Raw genomic sequence first — 17,406 nt, 5'->3', positions numbered from 1 at the left:
TACTAGTTTACATTCTCACCTACAGTATATAAGTGTTCCCTTTTCAGCTGGGCGCGGTGGCTCACACCTGTAATCCTAGCACTTTGGGATGCCGAAGTGGGTGGATCACGAGGTCAGGAATTCGAGACTAGCCTGGCCAATATGGTGAAACCCTGTCTCTACTAATACAAAAATTAGCCGGGCTTGGTGGTGCGCACCTGTAGTCCCACCTACTTGGGAGACTGAGGCAGAAGAATTGCTTGAACCCAGCAGGTTTCAGTGAGCCGAGATGGCGCCATTGCACTCCAGCCTGGGCAACAGTGAGATTCCATCTCAATAAAAATAAAAATAAAATAAAAAAGTGTTCCTTTTTCTCTGCTTCCTTGCCAGCATGTTTATTTATTTTTATTTTTTGTCTTTTTGACAATAGCCACCTACCTAACGAGTAAGATGACACCTCATTGTGATTTTTATTTACATTTTCCTGATAGTGATGTTGAGCATTTTTTCATATATTTGTTAGCCATTTGTATGTCGTCTTTTGAGAAATGTCTATTCAAAGAATTTACTCCCCTTACTTTTTTTTTTGAGACAGATCTCACTCTGTCACCCAGGCTGGAGTACAGTGGTGGGATCTCAGCTCACTGAAACCGCTGCCTCCCAGGCTCAAGCCATCCTCTCAGTGCAGCCTCCAGAGTAGCTGGGACTCCAGGCACACACCACCATGCTTGGCTAATTTTGTGTAGAGACAGGATTTCACCATGTTGCCCAGGCTGATGTTAAATTCCTGGACTGAAGCCATCTGCCCGCCTCAGCTTCCCAAAGTTGCCCCTTTTTTAATTGGATTTTTTGTTTGTTTTTTGCTGTTGAGATGTTTGAGTTCTATGTATATTCTGCGTATTAACCCCCTGTCAGATAGTTTGCACATATTTTTTGTAATATTTGTAATCCCATTCTTTTTTTTTTTTTTTTTTTTTGACATGGAGTCTTACTCTATCACCCAGTCAGGAGTGCAGTGGTACAGTCTTGGCTCACTGCAACCACCACCTCGCGGGTTCAAGCGATTCTCCTGCCTCAGCCTCCTGAGTAACTGGGATTATAGGTGTATGTCACCATGCCCAGCTAATTTTGTACTTTTAGTAGAGATGGGGTTTCACCATGTTGGTCAGGCTGGTCTTGAACTCCTGATCTCAAGTGATCTGACTGCCTTGGCCTCCCAAACTGCTGGGATTACAGGCATGGGCCACTATGTCCGGCCTCTAATCCCATTCTATAGGTTGTCTTTTTACTTGTAGATTGTTTGCTGAGCAGAAGCTTTTAAGCTTGAGATTATCCTATTTGTTTATTTTTGGTTTTGTTGCCTGTGCTTTTGATGTTTTATTCGTAAACTATTTTCCTAGACTTTTGAAGTATTCTCATAGCTTTCTAGTTTTGGGTCTTACATTTAGGTCTTTGATCCATTTTGAGTTGATATTGTATAGGGTGAGAGGTAAGGGGTCTGGTTTCATTTTTCTGTATGTAGATACTCACTTTTCCCAGCACCATTTATTAAAGAGGGTGTCCTTTCCCCAGTGTTCTTGGACCCTTTGTCAAAAATAAATTGGCACTGGGTGTGATGGCTCACACCTGTAATCTCAGCACTTTGGGACTCCAGGACAGGTGGATCACTTGAGCCTAGGAGTTCAAGACCATCCTGCGCAATGTGGCAAAACCCCATCTCTACAAAAAATTAGCCAGGTGGTAGCATGCCCTTGTAGTTGCAGCTCCTCAGGAGGCTGAGGTGGGAAGGAAGATCACCTGAATCTGGGAGGTTGAGGATGCAGTGAGCTGTGATTGCATCACTATACTCCAGTGGGGCAACAGAATGAGACTGTATCTTAGGTAGGTAGGTAGGTAGGTAGGTAGGTAGGTAGGTAGGTAGATAGATAAAGTAGCTTAATAACTTGATACTCTGTTCTGTTCCATTGGCCTGTGTGTCTGTCTTTATGCCAGTACCATGCTGTTTTGGTTACTACAGCTTTGTGGTTTATTTTGAAGTCTGGTGATGTGATGCCTCCAGCTTTGTTCTTTTTGCTCAGGATCGCTTTGGCTAGTTGGAGTCTTCTGTGGTCCTATACAATTTTTAAGATATTTTTCCTATTTATGTGAATAATGTCACTGGTATTTTGATAGGGCCTGTGGGCATTTTAGCATGTTCTTCTGTCCTCTGTTCTCAGTCTTTTTCTGCAAATTGGTAAGTGGATTTAGAGACTTAATCAGATTTAAGTTTTATTTTTTGGGAGTAGTACAAGATAGTTTTATAGAAGCAAGGCAGTGAATGGTACCATACTCAAATATAGATACCTGTATTAGATCGTTCTCATGCTGCCATGAAGAAATATCTGAGATAAGTAATTTATAAAGGAAGGAGGTTTAATTGACTCACAGTTCTGCATTTCTGGAGAGGCCTCAAGAAACTTGCAATCATGGTGGAAGGGGAAGCAAACATGTGCTTTCTCACATGGCGTCAGGAAAGAAAGTGCAGAGTGAAGTGGGGGAAAGCCCCACATAAAACCATGAGATCTCTTGGGAACTCACTATCATGAGAACAGCATGGGGGAACTACCCACATAATCTCATCACCTTCCGTGAAGTCCCTCCCACAACACGTGGGTCTTACGGGACCTACAATTGAAGATGCAATTTGGGTGGGGGCACAGCTAAACCGTATCAATACCTATGTTTTGTCGTTCTTATTGTTGTTGAAACAGAGTGTCACTCTGTCGCCCAGGCTGGTGTGCAATGGTGAGATCTCAGCTCACTGCAACCTCTGCCCCTTGGGTTCAAGTGATTCTCGTGCCTCAGCCTCCCGAGTAGCTGGGACTACAGGCGTGCGCCACCACACCTGGCTAATTTTTGTATTTTTAGTAGAGACAGGGTTTCACCATGTTGTCCAAGCTGGTCTCAAATTCCTAACCTCAGGTGATCCACCCACCTTGGCCTCTCAAAGTGCTGTGATTACAGGTGTGAGCCACCGCACCTGGCCATCAATACCTATGTTGGAACTATCGGGGAGTTTTATTTTTTTCTTTCTTTCCTGTCCTGTCCTTTCCTGTCCTGTCCTGTCGCCCGGGCTGGAGTGCAATGGCATGACTCACTGCAACCTCCACCTCCCGGGTTCAAGCGATTCTCCTGCCTCAGCCTCCCAAGTAGCTGGGATTACAGGCACCTGCCACCACACCCGGCTGATTTTTGTATTTTTAGTAGAGATGGCATTTAGCCGTGCTGGCCAGGCTGGTCTGAAACTCCTGACCCCAGATGATCCTCCTGCCTCAGCCTCCCAAAGTGCTGGGATTATAGACTTGAGCCATTGTACCCAGCCAAGACCCTGTCTTTAAAAAAAAAAAAATTAGCTTGCTTCTACCTTTTGGCTGTTGTGATTAATGCTTCTACCTTACTTTTTATAGTTACCCCATGCCCTGCAAATATGTTCATGCTTGACTTTCATTTCTTTAAACATATTCTTTTTAGCATGTACAGCTGTGTGTGTGTAAAGAAGAAGGGGTATGTGGGAACAGTCTGTTCATTCTTCACAATTTTGCAGTAAACTTCAAATTGTTCTAAAAAAATAAAATCCAGGAGTCTGAGTGTGGTAGCTTACACCTGTAATCTCAGCATTTTGGGAGGCTTAGTTGAGAGGATTGCTTAAGCCCAGGAGTTCAAGACCAGTCTAGGCAACATAGCAAGACCCTATTTCAAGAAAACAAATTTTTTTTGTTTTTTTAAAAATATAATTAAATATTAAAATATTAAATATTAAATATTAAATATTAAAATTTTAAATATTAAAAATTAAATAAAAAATTTTTAAAAGTATATTAAAATGTGTGTGTGTGTATGTATATATATATGTGTGTATGTGTGTGTGTGTGTGTGTGCTTTAGCCTCAGTGCAGATACTCTGAAGCAAGAGATCAAGAATGAAATCAGGCCAGCAGGCCAGATACAGTGGTGCATGTCTGTAATACCACCACTTTGGGTGGCTGAGGCAGGAGGATTACTTGAGCCCAGGAGTTTGAGACTAGCCTGGGCAATATAGTGAGACCCTGTCTCTAAAAAATTAAAAATTGGCCGAGCACAGTGGCTCAAGCCTGTAATCCCACCACTTTGGGAGGCCGAGGTGGGTGGATCACCTGAGGTCAGGAGTTCAAGACCAGCCTGGCCAACATGGTGAAATCCCATCTCCACTAAAAATACAAAACTTAGCCGGATGTGGTGGTGCGTGCCTGTAATCCCAGCTACTAGGGAGGCTGAGGCAGGAGAATCGCTTGAACCCGGGAGGTGGAGGTTGAGTGAGCCGAGATCACACCACTGCACTCCAACCTGGGCGACAGAATAAGACCTTGTCTCAAAAAAAATAATAAAAATAAAAAATTAGCCGACCATGGTGGTGCACGCCTGTAGTCTCAGCTACTCAGGAGGATGTGGTGGGAGGATTCCTTGAGCCCGGGAGTTCAAGACCAGCCTGGGCAACACAGTGAGACCTTGTCTCTTAAAAAAAAAAAAAAATTATCAGGACACACTGGTGAGCACCTGTGGTCCTAGTTGCCTAGTTGCTTGGGAGGCTGAAATGAGAGGATCACTTGAGCCTGGGAGGTCAAGGCTGCAGTGAGCTGTGGTTATGCCACAGCATTCCAGCCTGGGCGGCAGAGTGAGAACCTGTCTCAAACAAAAGAAAACTGTGTTAGGCCTGATGACTCCAGGGGGTACCCCTCAGCTCTGTATTTCCTGCCTAGAGCTGACCCAGCAGTACCCACCTCCAGTGGCTGGTCAATATTTCTGTCAGATTGGGCTGCTTATTATCTTTGAAGCATAGGTATTGTCAGTCTTGATGAGCTTATCTGTTTAATTTTGCTTGTATGTTAAAAGTATTTGCATCACATGCAGAGATAACTTTATTCTCTCCTTGCCTCCTTCCTCCTCACAATTAAGGTATTTTAGGGATGGTGCAGTTAAGAAACCTTATTCTGCAAAGACACTGTCCAACAAGAAGTCTTCTGCATCCTTTGGGATCCGGAGGGAGTTACCTAGTACCAGTCACCTAGTGCAGTATCGTGGCACACATACTTGTACCCGACAGGGCCGGTTAAGAGAACTGCGCGTCAGGTGAGCTTTTGAGTGGCCACCAGTCTACGGATACTTTTCTCTTGTTCTGCCTTCTTGGTTAAAATGAGGGAATGATTGTTATTCTCCCATCACAATTAGTTGGAGATCTTGATGCCTGTTCTTTATAGTAGAATGTTCAGATGAAAAGGATATTCAGGAATCTGCAGACATAAAATCTGTCATTGAGTGTTTTCATTTCTCCACTTGTGCCTCGCAATATGACGCTATCAAGATTCTTCCAGAAAAAGTCTAAACGTGTAAACGTGGTCCAAGAAAGAAGGAACTACTCTTTTTTTGCTACTCTTTTTTTTTCCCCCTGGATTTTCTGGTGAATTCTAGAAGAGCTGTAACCCTTCTGCTACTCTTGATTAGGTATATTAAAGACATGCATTTCTTAATTCAAAAATTTATCAGGCCTGGTGCGGTGGCTCACACCTATAATCCCAGCACTTTGGGAGGCCGAGGCAGGTGGATCACCTGAGGTCAGGAGTTCGGGACCTCATCTCCACTAAAAATACAGCCGGGCACGGTGGCTCATGCCTGTAATCCCAGCACTTTGGGAGGCCGAGGCGGGTGGATCACGAGGTCAGGAGATCGAGACCATCCTGGCTAACATGGTGAAGCCCCATCTCTACTAAAAATACAAACAATTAGCCAGGCGTGGCGGTGTGCACGTGTAGTCCCAGCTACTCGGGAGGCTGAGGCAGGAGAATGGCTTGAACCCGGTAGGCGGAGCTTGCGGTGAGCAGAGATTGCACCACTGCACTCTAACCTGGGCGACAGAGCAAAACGCTGTCTCAAAATAAAAAAAGACAAGCCACCTTTGTGTGTATACCAGGCACTGTGCTAGGTACTGAAGGTACTATAAAACACCAATTTTTGCTTTCAGGGGCTCACAGTGCAGAGGGAATGACAGACACCCTGTGAGCTGATCACTGTGATATGGTGTCACATTACAGGAGGGGTTTGAGCAGAGTACTGAGAGTACACAGCTACTCACTCTGTTTACATTGGAGAAGGTTCAGGATTAGTGGGCATTTGCCAGGCATTTTAGGTAGGAAGAATAATATGAACAAAAGAATTATGATGTACTTCCTGTACCTCAGTTCTGAAGTTTTTATCTCTTCGTTGACAATTTATATTGAAAATATTTTAAAAAAATAATCTGCTTGATTTTAGCTTTATAAATCTCCCCCATCCTATGCCCTGTTTGATGCAAGATTAGCTATGATACCACCTTTTGACTCATACTAACGTCCCTCCCTCTGAGACCTTAAAGGCTTCCTTTCCTTTCCAGAAAACTGATGATGTAAGCCAAATGGAATTTTAAAATATGTATATCCTTTTTTTCCTTCTTTCAGATGCGTGGCCAGAAAGTTCTTATGTTTATGGATTCGAATGACTTTTGGAAGAGTATTTCCCTCTAAAGCCAGGTAGTATTAGCTCAGAACACCATAATTCTGTTGAGTTCATTCTAGGGTTTTCTTTTATTTTAAGCCTGTATATAAACTTCATTATGGCTTGTGCTGTTACATTCCTCCCTTGTTCCTCCCCAGAATCCAGTAGGCAGAAACAGTCCCTAATATAACCATGTACTGTAGTGGTAACTTCATACCTGTTAGTTGACTGCAGCTTTATTAGTGGTGAGCTGTGAATGTTATCTACAAAGTAGCCAGTGAAGGTTAAGTTTTAGTGTTCAATGTCCTGGCCTTTAGCTACTGTGGCCTTTAGCTTCAAAGAAAAAGAAAGAAAGAAAAAAAAATCACAAGCAAGTGACCAAGTGAAAGAATCAGGCAGGGCGCGGTGGCTCATGCTTGTAAACCCAGCACTTTGGGAGGCTGAGGCGGGCGAATCACCTGAGGCTAGGAGTTCGAGACCAGCCTGGCCAACCTGGTGAAACCCTGTCTCTACAAAAATTAGCTGCGCAGCGAGGCACAGGTGGCTCATGCCTGTAATCCCACCACTTTGGGAGGCCGAGGTGGGCGAGTCACCTGAGGTCAGGAGTTCGAGACCAGCCTGACCAACATGGAGAAACCCTGTCTCTACTAAAAATACAAAATTAGCCAGGCATGGTGGCGCATGCCTGTAATCCCAGCTACTCGCGAGGCTGAGGCAGGAGAACTGCTTGGACCCAGGAGTCAGAGGTTGCAGTGAGCCAAGATTACGCCATTGCACTCCAGCCTCGGCAACAAGAGTGAAAGGCCCTCTCAAAAAAAAAAAAAGGCCAGGCGCGGTGGCTCACGCCTCTAATCCCAGCACTTTTGGGAGGCTGAGGTGGGCAGATCATGAGGTCAGGAGATCGAGACCATCCTGGCTAACACAGTGAAACCCCATCTCTACTAAAAATACAAAAAGAAATTAGGTGTGGTGGCGGGCGCCTGTAGTTCCAGCTGCTCAGGAGGCTGAGGCAGGAGAATGGCGTAAACCCAGGAGGCGGAGCCTGCAGTGAGCCGCAATTGCACCACTGTACTCTGGCCTGGGTGACAGAGCAAGACTCTGTCTCAAAAAAAAAAAAAAAAGATAATTAGCTGAGCGTGGTGGCATATGCCTGTAATCTCAGCTAATTGGGAGGCTGAGGCAGGAGAACCACTTGAACCCCGGAGGCAGAGATTGTGGTGAGCCGAGATTGTGCCATTGCACTCTAACCTGGGCAACAGAGTGAGACTGTCTCAAATAAATAAATAAATAAAAATAAGAATAAAAAAGAACCATACTTAAGTAAACCAGGATAGATAAGATCTCTTTGGGAAAAGTGTTTGCCCAAGAGAAGTAATTGAGCTCTTTCAGGGCACTGGTCAGACTGACAGATTGGCTTGATCAAGTGCAGAACCTGGGGGAAAAAATTGGCTTTAGCAAAGGAAGTGAAATTTTAGCAGCAAATCCCTCTGTCATAGCCTGATTTTGTATAGACCAATGCTGCCCATTGCTGTGGTTTTGGGTTATAATTGCTTTAGCTGCAGTGCTGAGAATGGACTGCAACAGAGAGTCACAGGAGTCCCCGTACAGAAGGCAGGGGAGCTGGAGAGAAGGGACCAGTGCAAGGTATGTTTCAAAAGGAGAATTGGCAGCCTTCGAGAGTGTAAGCACTTAAAAACTGAAATGTCTTGGGTTCCCTCCTGCTCCCCTCTTCCCCTTTTCTTTCCCTTGCTATAATCTTTCCTGTTTCATTTTTTGAGTCTGACTCCTTCATTCAATGTCTCTCAAGCAAACCTGGCCTGTGTGTGTTTTCTGAAATCTTTTCTTTGTATACTTTATGAGGATTCCTGCTGTTCCATCTGTTCCTTTTTGTATGTTTACAGTGAAGCTCCTGATGTGGCTATGTTACCGGCCAGGTCTAGGTCCATTCTGCCCATGCGTGGTAAATCAATCACTGTGACACAGGTTTTGCAAAAGAGAAAAAACTTACTTGCAAGGCCACTGAGCGAGGAGGTGGGAGAACAGGTCTCAAACCGGCCTCCCCAAAGATAAGCCTTAGGGATATTTGTGGGCTAGGGAAGTGGGGTGGTTTAAGGTGTGGGGTGGATTGAGGTGGATTGGCAGTGGGGATAATGAAGTAACATTCATTGTGTACAAGTGTAGTCAGGGTTCATGGCATGTCATAGAACACATGTACAGAAAATAGAGGCATTAACATGATCTGAGGGTGGAGTTTTTGGCCCTCAAGCATCAAAAGACCCTCTAGGACTCCTTCACAGGCCCAGTTGAAGGGTTGGTGGTCTCCATCAGTTTGAACTGGGCAGCAGCTAGCCCAGATTCCTGAGAAATAACTGAAGTGACCATTGCCATGGTGACCTGTGAATGTTATCTACAAAGTAGCCAATGAAAGTTAAGTTTAAGTGTTCAGGCTGGACATGGTGGCTCCCACCTGTAATCCTAGCACTTTGGGAGGCCAAGGCAGGCGGATTACTTGAGGTCAGGAGTTTGAAACCAACCTGGCCAACGTGGTGAAACTTTGTCTCTACTAAAAATACAAAGAAATCAGCCGGGCATGGTGGTGGGTGCCTGTAATCCCAGCTACTTGGGAGGCTGGAGCAGGAGAATTGCTTGAACCCAGGAGGCGGAAGTTGCATTGAGCCGAGATCGTGCCACTGCACTCCAGCCTGAGCAACAGAAAGAGGATCAGAGGATCTGTCTCAAAAAAAAAAAAAAAAAAAAAAAATAGTTGTAGTGTTCAGTGGTGTGGCCTTTAGCTTCAAAGAAAAAAAAAAAAAAAAAAAAAAAAAAAAAAAAAAAAAAAAAAAAAAAAAACAAGTGACCAAAAGCAAGCAGGGCAGCAGAGCTGATCATGTTAACCCCTTGTTTTCAGCTGTAGCCCATCCCAGCTGCAAGTGCTAGCCATCGTTCACCTCTATATTACCTTCTTCTCCTGGATCTTGGACATGTCGTCCTTCACTGCCTTGGTAGCTCTTTAGTGCATTAAATAAATTTTTTTTGCTCTGCTTTTTTTGTTGTTCATTGGGAAAATTGATCTAAATTGCTATTGTCAGAATTTTCTCATTTTTGTTTAATTCATTGCATATTTATTGACTTCTCCACTGTTAGCTTAGAAATTATATTCTCTTTTACTCTTCCTTTACTGACTGCCCTGATAAGTTACAAATGTGAATGTGTATTTTCATTCAAATATGAATGTATATTTGTAACTTACCAGAATCTAATGTTAATTGGTTTTTTACCCCCTTCCTAGATAAGACAGGGTCCTTAGAATACTTTAGCTCTGCCCATCTCCCTCTCTTTGTGTATATTTTTAAATCTATAAAGCATTATTACCCTCATTTTATTTTTTTGAGACGGAGTCTCACTCTGTCGCTCAGGCTGCAGTGCAGTGGCACAATCTCAGCTTTCTGCAACCTCCGCCTCCTGGATTCAAGCCTCGGCCTCCTGAGTAGTTGGGATTACAGGTGCGAGCCACCACACCCGGCTAATTTTTGTATTTTTGTAGAGACAAGGTTTTATCATGTTGGCCAGGCTGGTCTCAAATTCCTGACCTCAGGTGATCTACCCGCTTCAGCCTTGCAAAGTGCTGGGATTACAGGCGTGAGCCACTGTGCCCAGCCTATTATTTTCATTGTGTATAGCCAATATTTATTTAGATTTATTCACATATTTACCCTATTTACCCTTCCTTTTTCATTTATTTTTCTTTTTTTGCCCCAACATTACAACAAATATTTACCCTTTCTGTTGCCCTTTTTCTTCTCACATCTCCAGGTTTCTATCTGTGATAATTTTCCTTCTCCTGTCATTAGAAGGTCCCAGAGTATTTTCTTTCAGGTAGGTCTGCTGGTGAGAAATTCTCTCAGATTTTGTCTGTCTAAAAATATTTTATTCCATCTTCACCTTTGAAGGATATTTTCACTGGGTATGGGAGTCTGGGCTGCTGTTTTTTTCCCAGCACCTGGAAGATATTCCATCACTGTCTTATGGCTTCCATTTTTAAGCTGTCAGTCTAATTTTTGCTCTTTTGAAGATACATTGCTTGTCTTAGTTTTCAGAAGCTTTGAATTTATTTTCTTATAATCTTTTATCTCGTTTTGAGATTATGAACAAGGTTTTTTTTTTTCTTTTTTGTGGACAAATCTTTCTGACATACTTGTGTTTATATGCATGTTATTCTGCTCCTTATCTTCTTTCCTCATGTAACTTCAAATGCTTTTTTTTTTTCTTTTTCTTTCCTGAGATTGCATCTCACCCTGTCGCCCAGGCTGGAGTGCAGTGGCATGATCTCAGCTCAGTGCAACCTCCGCCTCATGGGTTCAAGCGATTCTCCTGCCTCAGCCTCCCACATAGCTGGGACTACAGGCACGCGCCACCATACCCAGCTAACTTTTTTATTTTTAGTAGAGACCATGTTGGCCAGGCTGGTCTCAAACTCCTGACCTCAGGTGATCTGCCCAACTCAGCCTCCCAAAGTGCCAGGATTACAGGCATGAGCCACTGCGCCCAGCCTCAAATACTTTTTTATTTTTATTTTTATTCTTTTTTTCAGACAGAGTCTTGCTCTGTTGCTCACGCTGGAGTGCAGTGGTGTGATCTCGGCTCACTGCAACCTCTACCTCCCGGGTTCAAGCGATTTTCCTGCCTCAGCCTCCCTTGTAGCTGGGATTACAGATGCGCGCTACCACACCCAGCTAATTTTTGTATTTTTAGTAGAGACGGCGTTTCACCATGTTGGTCAGGCTGGTCTCGAAATCCTGACCTTGTGATCCGCCTGCCTTAGCTTCCCAAAGGGTTCAAATTACAGGCGTGAGCCACTGCGCCTGGCCTTTTTTTGTCTGTTTGTTTCTTTTTTTCTTTTTGCTGAGACAGAGTCTCACTCTGTCGCCCAGGCTGGAGTGCAGTGGCGCGATCTCGGCTCACTGCAACCTCTGCCTCCTGGATTCAAGCGATTCTCCTGCCTCAGCCTCCCAAGTAGCTAGGATTACAGATGTGCACCACCATGCCCGGCTAATTTTATTACTTATTTTTATGTGAAATTAGTTTTCCTGAATTTTAATATTTAAATTTATGTCTTTATATATTCTTTAGAGACGAGGTCTTGCTATATTGCCCTGCAGTGGTGTGATCATAGCTCACTGCAGCCTTGAACTCATGGGCTCAAGTAATCCTTCTGCCTCAGCCTCCCAAGTAGCTGAGACTGTAGGCACAAGCCACCACACTTGCCTTATTATCCTGAGCTTTTAGAGTGAGTCAAGGTTCAGTTAATTTTTACTAATTTCATAGAACTGCTTCTGTTGTTTTTGTTTAGGGTTCAGATATATAGTGGCTTTTTTTATGGGGTATCCTGGTTTTGTTCCCTTACCACACTTGGTCTGGATCTTCTTTTTCCTTGTCTCTTTTGACCCTCCCCTGCTCAAATTTTTTTCTACCCGTGGCTGTTTCTCCTCCATATGAAGCCCTGTCCTAGAAGGGTACCCTGGCAGGTCAGTTTTGAGATTCCCTAGGGGCTGGTCTGCTCTAGCTGTTTCAGTTCTTATGTGAGCCCTGGTGCTGGAGAAGATAAAACTTATAGTTTCAGCTGCTCATCTCAAATTGGGCGTCTCTACCTTCCAGTGACTACTCATTGGCTGTTTTGGGGTTCTCCTATTGTTAGGTTTCTCAGATGCGACTTGGGGATCCAAAGATTGAAAACTGTGTTGCTACCTCCACTATTTTCCTAAAATCTAGTTGTTTTGGTTTTTGTTTTTTGTCTTTTTTTTTTTTTGAGATGGAGTTTTGCTCTTGTTGCCCAGGCTGGAGTGCAGTGGCACAATCTTGGCTCACTGCAACCTCCACTTTCTGGATTCAAGCAATTTTCCTGCCTCAGTCTCCTGGTTAGCTGGGATTAAAGGTACACGCCATCATGCCCTACTATTTTTTGTATTTTCAGTAGAGAAGGGGTTTCACCATTTTGGCCAGGGTGGTCTTGAACTCCTGACCTCAGGTGATCCACCTGCCATGGCCTTCCAAAATGCTGGGATTACAGGCGTGTGCCACCATGCCCGGCCCTGAAATCCATTTTTTACGCAATTTTATTTATCGATATTTGAACCATATTTGACTGGGAACCTCACTTCAAATAATGCTTTCCAAGTCCTTGGGAAATGCTGATTGTATGTTAGAAGTACACTGACTTTAAGAGAAAGTCTAACAATGGCTGAAACAAATTGAGATTTGCTTTTTCCTTTTTTAAAAAAAAATTGTTAAATTTTTTTACTTTTAGAGACAGGGGTCTCACTATGTTTTCCAGACTGGTTTTGAACTCCTGTGCTTAAGCGATCCTCCCTGCCTCAGCCTCTCAAAGTATTAGGATTATAGGCATGAGGGGATTTACTTTCTTTTTTTTAAACAAGCCATCTGGAGATTGGCAGTTACTGGTATTGCTTCAACTGTTCAGTCATGTAGTTTCAGGCTCAGGCTTCTAGTACCTTTCTAGTTCAACATCCTTAGCACTTTGGCCCTTTGTCCTCATAGGTGACACTTCGTAGTTGCAAGATGACTGTTCTAACTTTACAGGAAGGTGGGGGTAAGGGAGGCGTCCATTTGATCTCTTTATCAGGAAGGAAAACTTCCCTGGAAGTTCCCCACCACATTCTGCTTCTGCCTCATTGGCCAGAGTTTTGTCACCGGCCACCTTTCGCTACAGAGGAGGTTGGGAAAGAAATCTTTCTGTCCTCTGTAGTGGATACTGATGAGAAAAAGGGCTTGGCCGTGGGTGTTGGGTTACCAGTGACTGCTAGCTGACACTGCTACACTGCTTTAAAACAGTTGCATTGTGCTGTTTTTCACGTCTTCGCTCTTCAGTGGTGGCTGGGTGTAGAGGAAAGAATACTGGACTAGAATTAAGGAGACCTGAGCTTTGGTTGTAACCCAGGCCCTACCTAATTATTTGATCTGAGGATAGTTATACCTGTAGGCCTCAATTTTGCAAGTTACAGAAAATGATAGAGTGAGAATATTTGTTTTCTAAGCAGCTACCGAAATTAGAATTTTGATACTGTTTCCATTGACTTAGACACTTGTGAAGGGATAGTTATTTTCCAATATCTATATATCAATATCAAATATCAATCTGTTAAAATCAAGTGGGTTCTTTGTTACTTGGGGGAACACTGGGCATCCTGATCTTTGTTTTTAGTCTTTTTCCATACTGAGTTATTTATTTCTCAATTTTAGGTGTGTTGGGCGGGAATAATACCATGCCACAAACTGCAGAATAATGCCTTTATGTGCTTAATGTTTTAGCTTTGTTTTTTGTTGTTGTTTTTGAGACAGAGTTTTGCTCTTGTTGCCTAGGCTGGAGTGCAATGGTGGGATTTTGGCTCACTGCAACTTTCGCCTCCTGGGTTCAAGCAATTCTCCTGTCTCAGCCTCCCAAATAGTTGGGACTACAGGCATGCGCCACCACGCCTGGCTATTTTTTGTATTTTTAGTAGATACGGGGTTTTACCATGTTGGTCAGGTTGGTCTTGAACTCCTAACCTCAGATGATCCACCTGCCTCAGCCTCCCAAAGTGCTGGGATTACAGCATGAGCCTCTGCACCCATCCTTAACCATTTTTTTTTTTTTTTTTTTTTGAGACGGAGTCTGGCTCTGTTGCCCAGGCTGGAGTGCAGTGGCCGGATCTCAGCTCACTGCAAGCCCCGCGTCCCGGGTTCACGCCATTCCCCTGCCTCAGCCTCCCGAGTAGCTGGGAGTACAGGCGCCCCCCACCTCGCCCGGCTAATTTTTTTTGTATTTTAGTAGAGACGGGGTTTCACCGTGTTAGCCAGGATGGTCTCGATCTCCTGACCTCGTGATCCGCCCGTCTCGGCCTCCCAAAGTGCTGGGATTACAGGCTTGAGCCACCGCGCCCGGCCATCCATTTTTTTTTTTTAAGTACAATTTCTCCAGAGTATAATTTTTCTTCAGTCCTTAAGGACACAGCTTCTTAATGGGTTTTAGTGGGAGTCACGGGGCAGCGCCCGCAGGTCAAAATTGGGGTGCGGATATTCAGTCTTAGTGGGCTTCATGAGATTGATTTCCAACTACTTAGCTGTGAATGGCACACCTCACATATTAAGGCAGCTTCATATATGGCTTGGGTAGCACCTAGACATCAAAGACCCTCACTTCAGAAATGTCCCTGACTGCTGCAGCCTCTCCTGTGTTTCACATGATGAATTTCTCCTGTTTTTGTTAAAGTCACTAAATTTGCTACAGTCAATGATGAATTCCTAAACTTTCTTTAACTTGACCTACCAGGTAGCATTAGAGAGTCCATCATTTCCTTCTTCTAGAATCGCTTTCTTCTCCCAGCTTCTAGTTACCATCCTCTTGTTTTTTCTCCTACCCGTTTGACTGCCCCTTCTAACTCTCCTTTGTTTTCTTCCTCATCTAAATACCCCAACACCTAGTCTTTGCACTGCTTCTCTAGCTGCCCCACAGCCGAAATCTCATCAAATCTCACAGTAATTCTCAGATGTGTATGCCCAGCCAAGACCTCTGCCTTGAAACTCTGGACTTTTACATACGTGACAGCTCCACTGGGTGTCACACCATAGTATCTCCAAAACTGAAATCGTCATCTTCCCCCTCTCAGGGGAAACTCCATCCTTCCAAGTGCTCAGGTCAGAAACGGTGAAGTCATCCTTCACACCTCTTATTCTTTCACACCCCAATTTAAAATGTGAAGTGCCAAAATCATATTGCTTCAACCTTCAAAATGCATTCAGAATCCAGCCACTTTTGAGACCTCTAGTAGCTACCACCTGGTGCAAGCCATCAGCATCTCTCCCTCAAGTGACTCCAGTGACTCCTCATTGGTCTCCTGCTTCCTGTCTTGCCCCTCGTCAGTATCTTCTCAGTAGGTAGTCTGAGTAAATCAAGTCACATCATTCTGTCAGACTTCCAGTGGCTTCCTGCTGAAAGTAAAAGCCCATAGTCCTTACCGTGGCCTACAAGACCAACCAACTTTTTGTGTCACCTATAGATTTTTTTTTCATTTCTGCTGTCATATTGTTAATTTCCAAGAGCTTGTTTTTGTTCTCTGCATGTTCCCTTTTTAATTTCTAAAAGCTGCTTTTGTTCTCTGCATGTTTCCTTTCTTTTTAATAGTATCCTGGAGGCTCAAAATTTTTTGAGGATAATGTGGTTTGTTTTTAAGATTTTTATCTGCTTACACTGTGTGTCTTCTAAGATCCTTTTTTCTTTGCGTTTTTGGTCACTGTGCCATGTTGGAGCCTTTCCTCAAATGTCAAGAGATTCTTATATTGTCTGTTTATATTTAACAGCAGATGGCCGGGCGTGGTGGCTCAAGCCTGTAATCCCAGCACTTTGGGAGGCCGAGACGGGCGGATCATGAGGTCAGGAGATCGAGACCATCCTGGCTAACATGGTGAAAACCCGTCTCTACTAAAAAATACAAAAAAAAAACTAGCCGGGCGAAGTGGCGGGTGCCTGTAGTCCCAGCTACTCGGGAGGCTGAGGCAGGAGAATGGCGTGAACCCGAGAGGAGGAGCTTGCAGTGAGCTGAGATCCGGCCACTGCACTCCAGCCTGGGTGACAGAGCAAGACTCCGTCTCAAAAAAAAAAAAAAAAAACAGCAGGGCCCTAAAAAGCTAATTTTAGAAGCCTTTTTTTTTTTTTTTTGAGACAAGGTCTCACTCTGTTGCCTAGGCTAGAGTACAACGGCGCAATCTCAGCTCACTGCAACCTCCGCCTCCTGGATTCAAGTGATTCTCCTGCCTCAGCCTCCCGAGTAGCTGGGATTACAGGCATGCACCACCACGCCTGGCTACTTTTTGAATTTTTAGTAGAGATGGGGTTTCACCACGTTGGTCAGGCTGGTCTTAAACTCTTGACTTCAGGTGATTTGCCTCGGCCTCCCAAAGTGCTGGGATTACAGGTGTGAGCCACCACACCCAGCCAGAAGCTTTTATATGTAAGCATGAGGACTTACAACTTGAAGGCTTCACTATAGGCTTTGGGGTAGATTTCACCAGGGAATCTAGCTGTCTGTGTCTCTGAAGACCTTTCCCCTTAGGTTGATCAGTTTTCCCCAGACAAAAGAGACACCCTCCAACTCCTTCTGGTATGGGGTGGGATGGAGATGAAGGTGGTAATTTTTAAAATTTTTAAATTTGTATTTATTTATTTAACTTTTTTTTTTCTGAGACTGAGTCTTGCTCTGTCACCCAGGCTGGAGTGCAGTGGCGCGATTGACTCACTGCAACCTCCGCCTCCGAGGTTCAAGCAATTCTCCTGCCTCAGCCTCTTGAGTAGCTGGGATTACAGGTGCCCACCACCATGCCTGGCTAATTTTTGTATTATTAGTAGAGATGGGGTTTCACCCTTTTGGCCAGGCTGGTATCGAACTCCTGACCTTGTGATCCACCCACTTCAACCTCCCAAAGTGCTGGGATTACAGGCGTGAGCCACCACGCCCGGCCTACAGTTTGGTGTTTTTTTTTTTTTTTTTTGAGACGGAGTCTGGCTCTGTCGCCCAGGCTGGAGTGCAGTGGCCAGATCTCCGCTCACTGCAAGCTCCGCCTCCCGGGTTCGCGCAATTCTCCTGCCTCAGCCTCCCGAGCAGCTGGGACTACAGGCACCCGCCACCTCGCCCGGCTTATTTTTTTTTTGTATTTTTAGTAGAGACGGGGTTTCACCGTGTTAGCCAGGATGGTCTCGATCTCCTGACCTCGTGATCCGCCCGTCTCGGCCTCCCAAAGTGCTGGGATTACAGGCTTGAGCCACCGTGCCCGGCCTACAGTTTGGTTTTTTTTTTCTGTTTTTTTTTTAAACAGAATCTTACTCTGTCACCCA

At 44.4% G+C, this 17,406-nt stretch overlaps 1 protein-coding gene across 21 annotated transcripts in view; it reads left to right on the top strand.

Moving 5' to 3' along the window:
- Window positions 1-17,406, top strand: part of SFI1 (SFI1 centrin binding protein) — a 109,843-nt gene that overhangs the window by 19,035 nt on the left and 73,402 nt on the right. For 9 of the 21 annotated variants that reach the window (XR_010578377.2, XR_012418816.1, XM_065522231.2 and 6 more), the window contains exons 3-5: window positions 4,950-5,123; window positions 6,485-6,556; window positions 10,335-10,397. The exons of 4 other annotated variants lie outside the window; for them this stretch is intronic. Coding sequence is in view for 14 of the 17 variants with exons in the window: in XM_065522231.2 (XP_065378303.1) it covers window positions 4,950-5,123; window positions 6,485-6,556; window positions 10,335-10,397 (309 nt within the window). In the remaining 3 variants the exon portion in view is untranslated. The remainder of the gene's footprint in view (window positions 1-4,949; window positions 5,124-6,484; window positions 6,557-10,334; window positions 10,398-17,406) is intronic. 8 more of the 21 variants (XR_012418817.1, XM_074003927.1, XM_065522234.2 and 5 more) reach the window with 4 other exon arrangements.

Source organism: Macaca fascicularis, chromosome 10, assembly GCF_037993035.2.
Source record: "Macaca fascicularis isolate 582-1 chromosome 10, T2T-MFA8v1.1".
NCBI lineage: Eukaryota > Metazoa > Chordata > Mammalia > Primates > Cercopithecidae > Macaca > Macaca fascicularis.
This window is presented reverse-complemented; position numbering and strand designations above follow the sequence as displayed.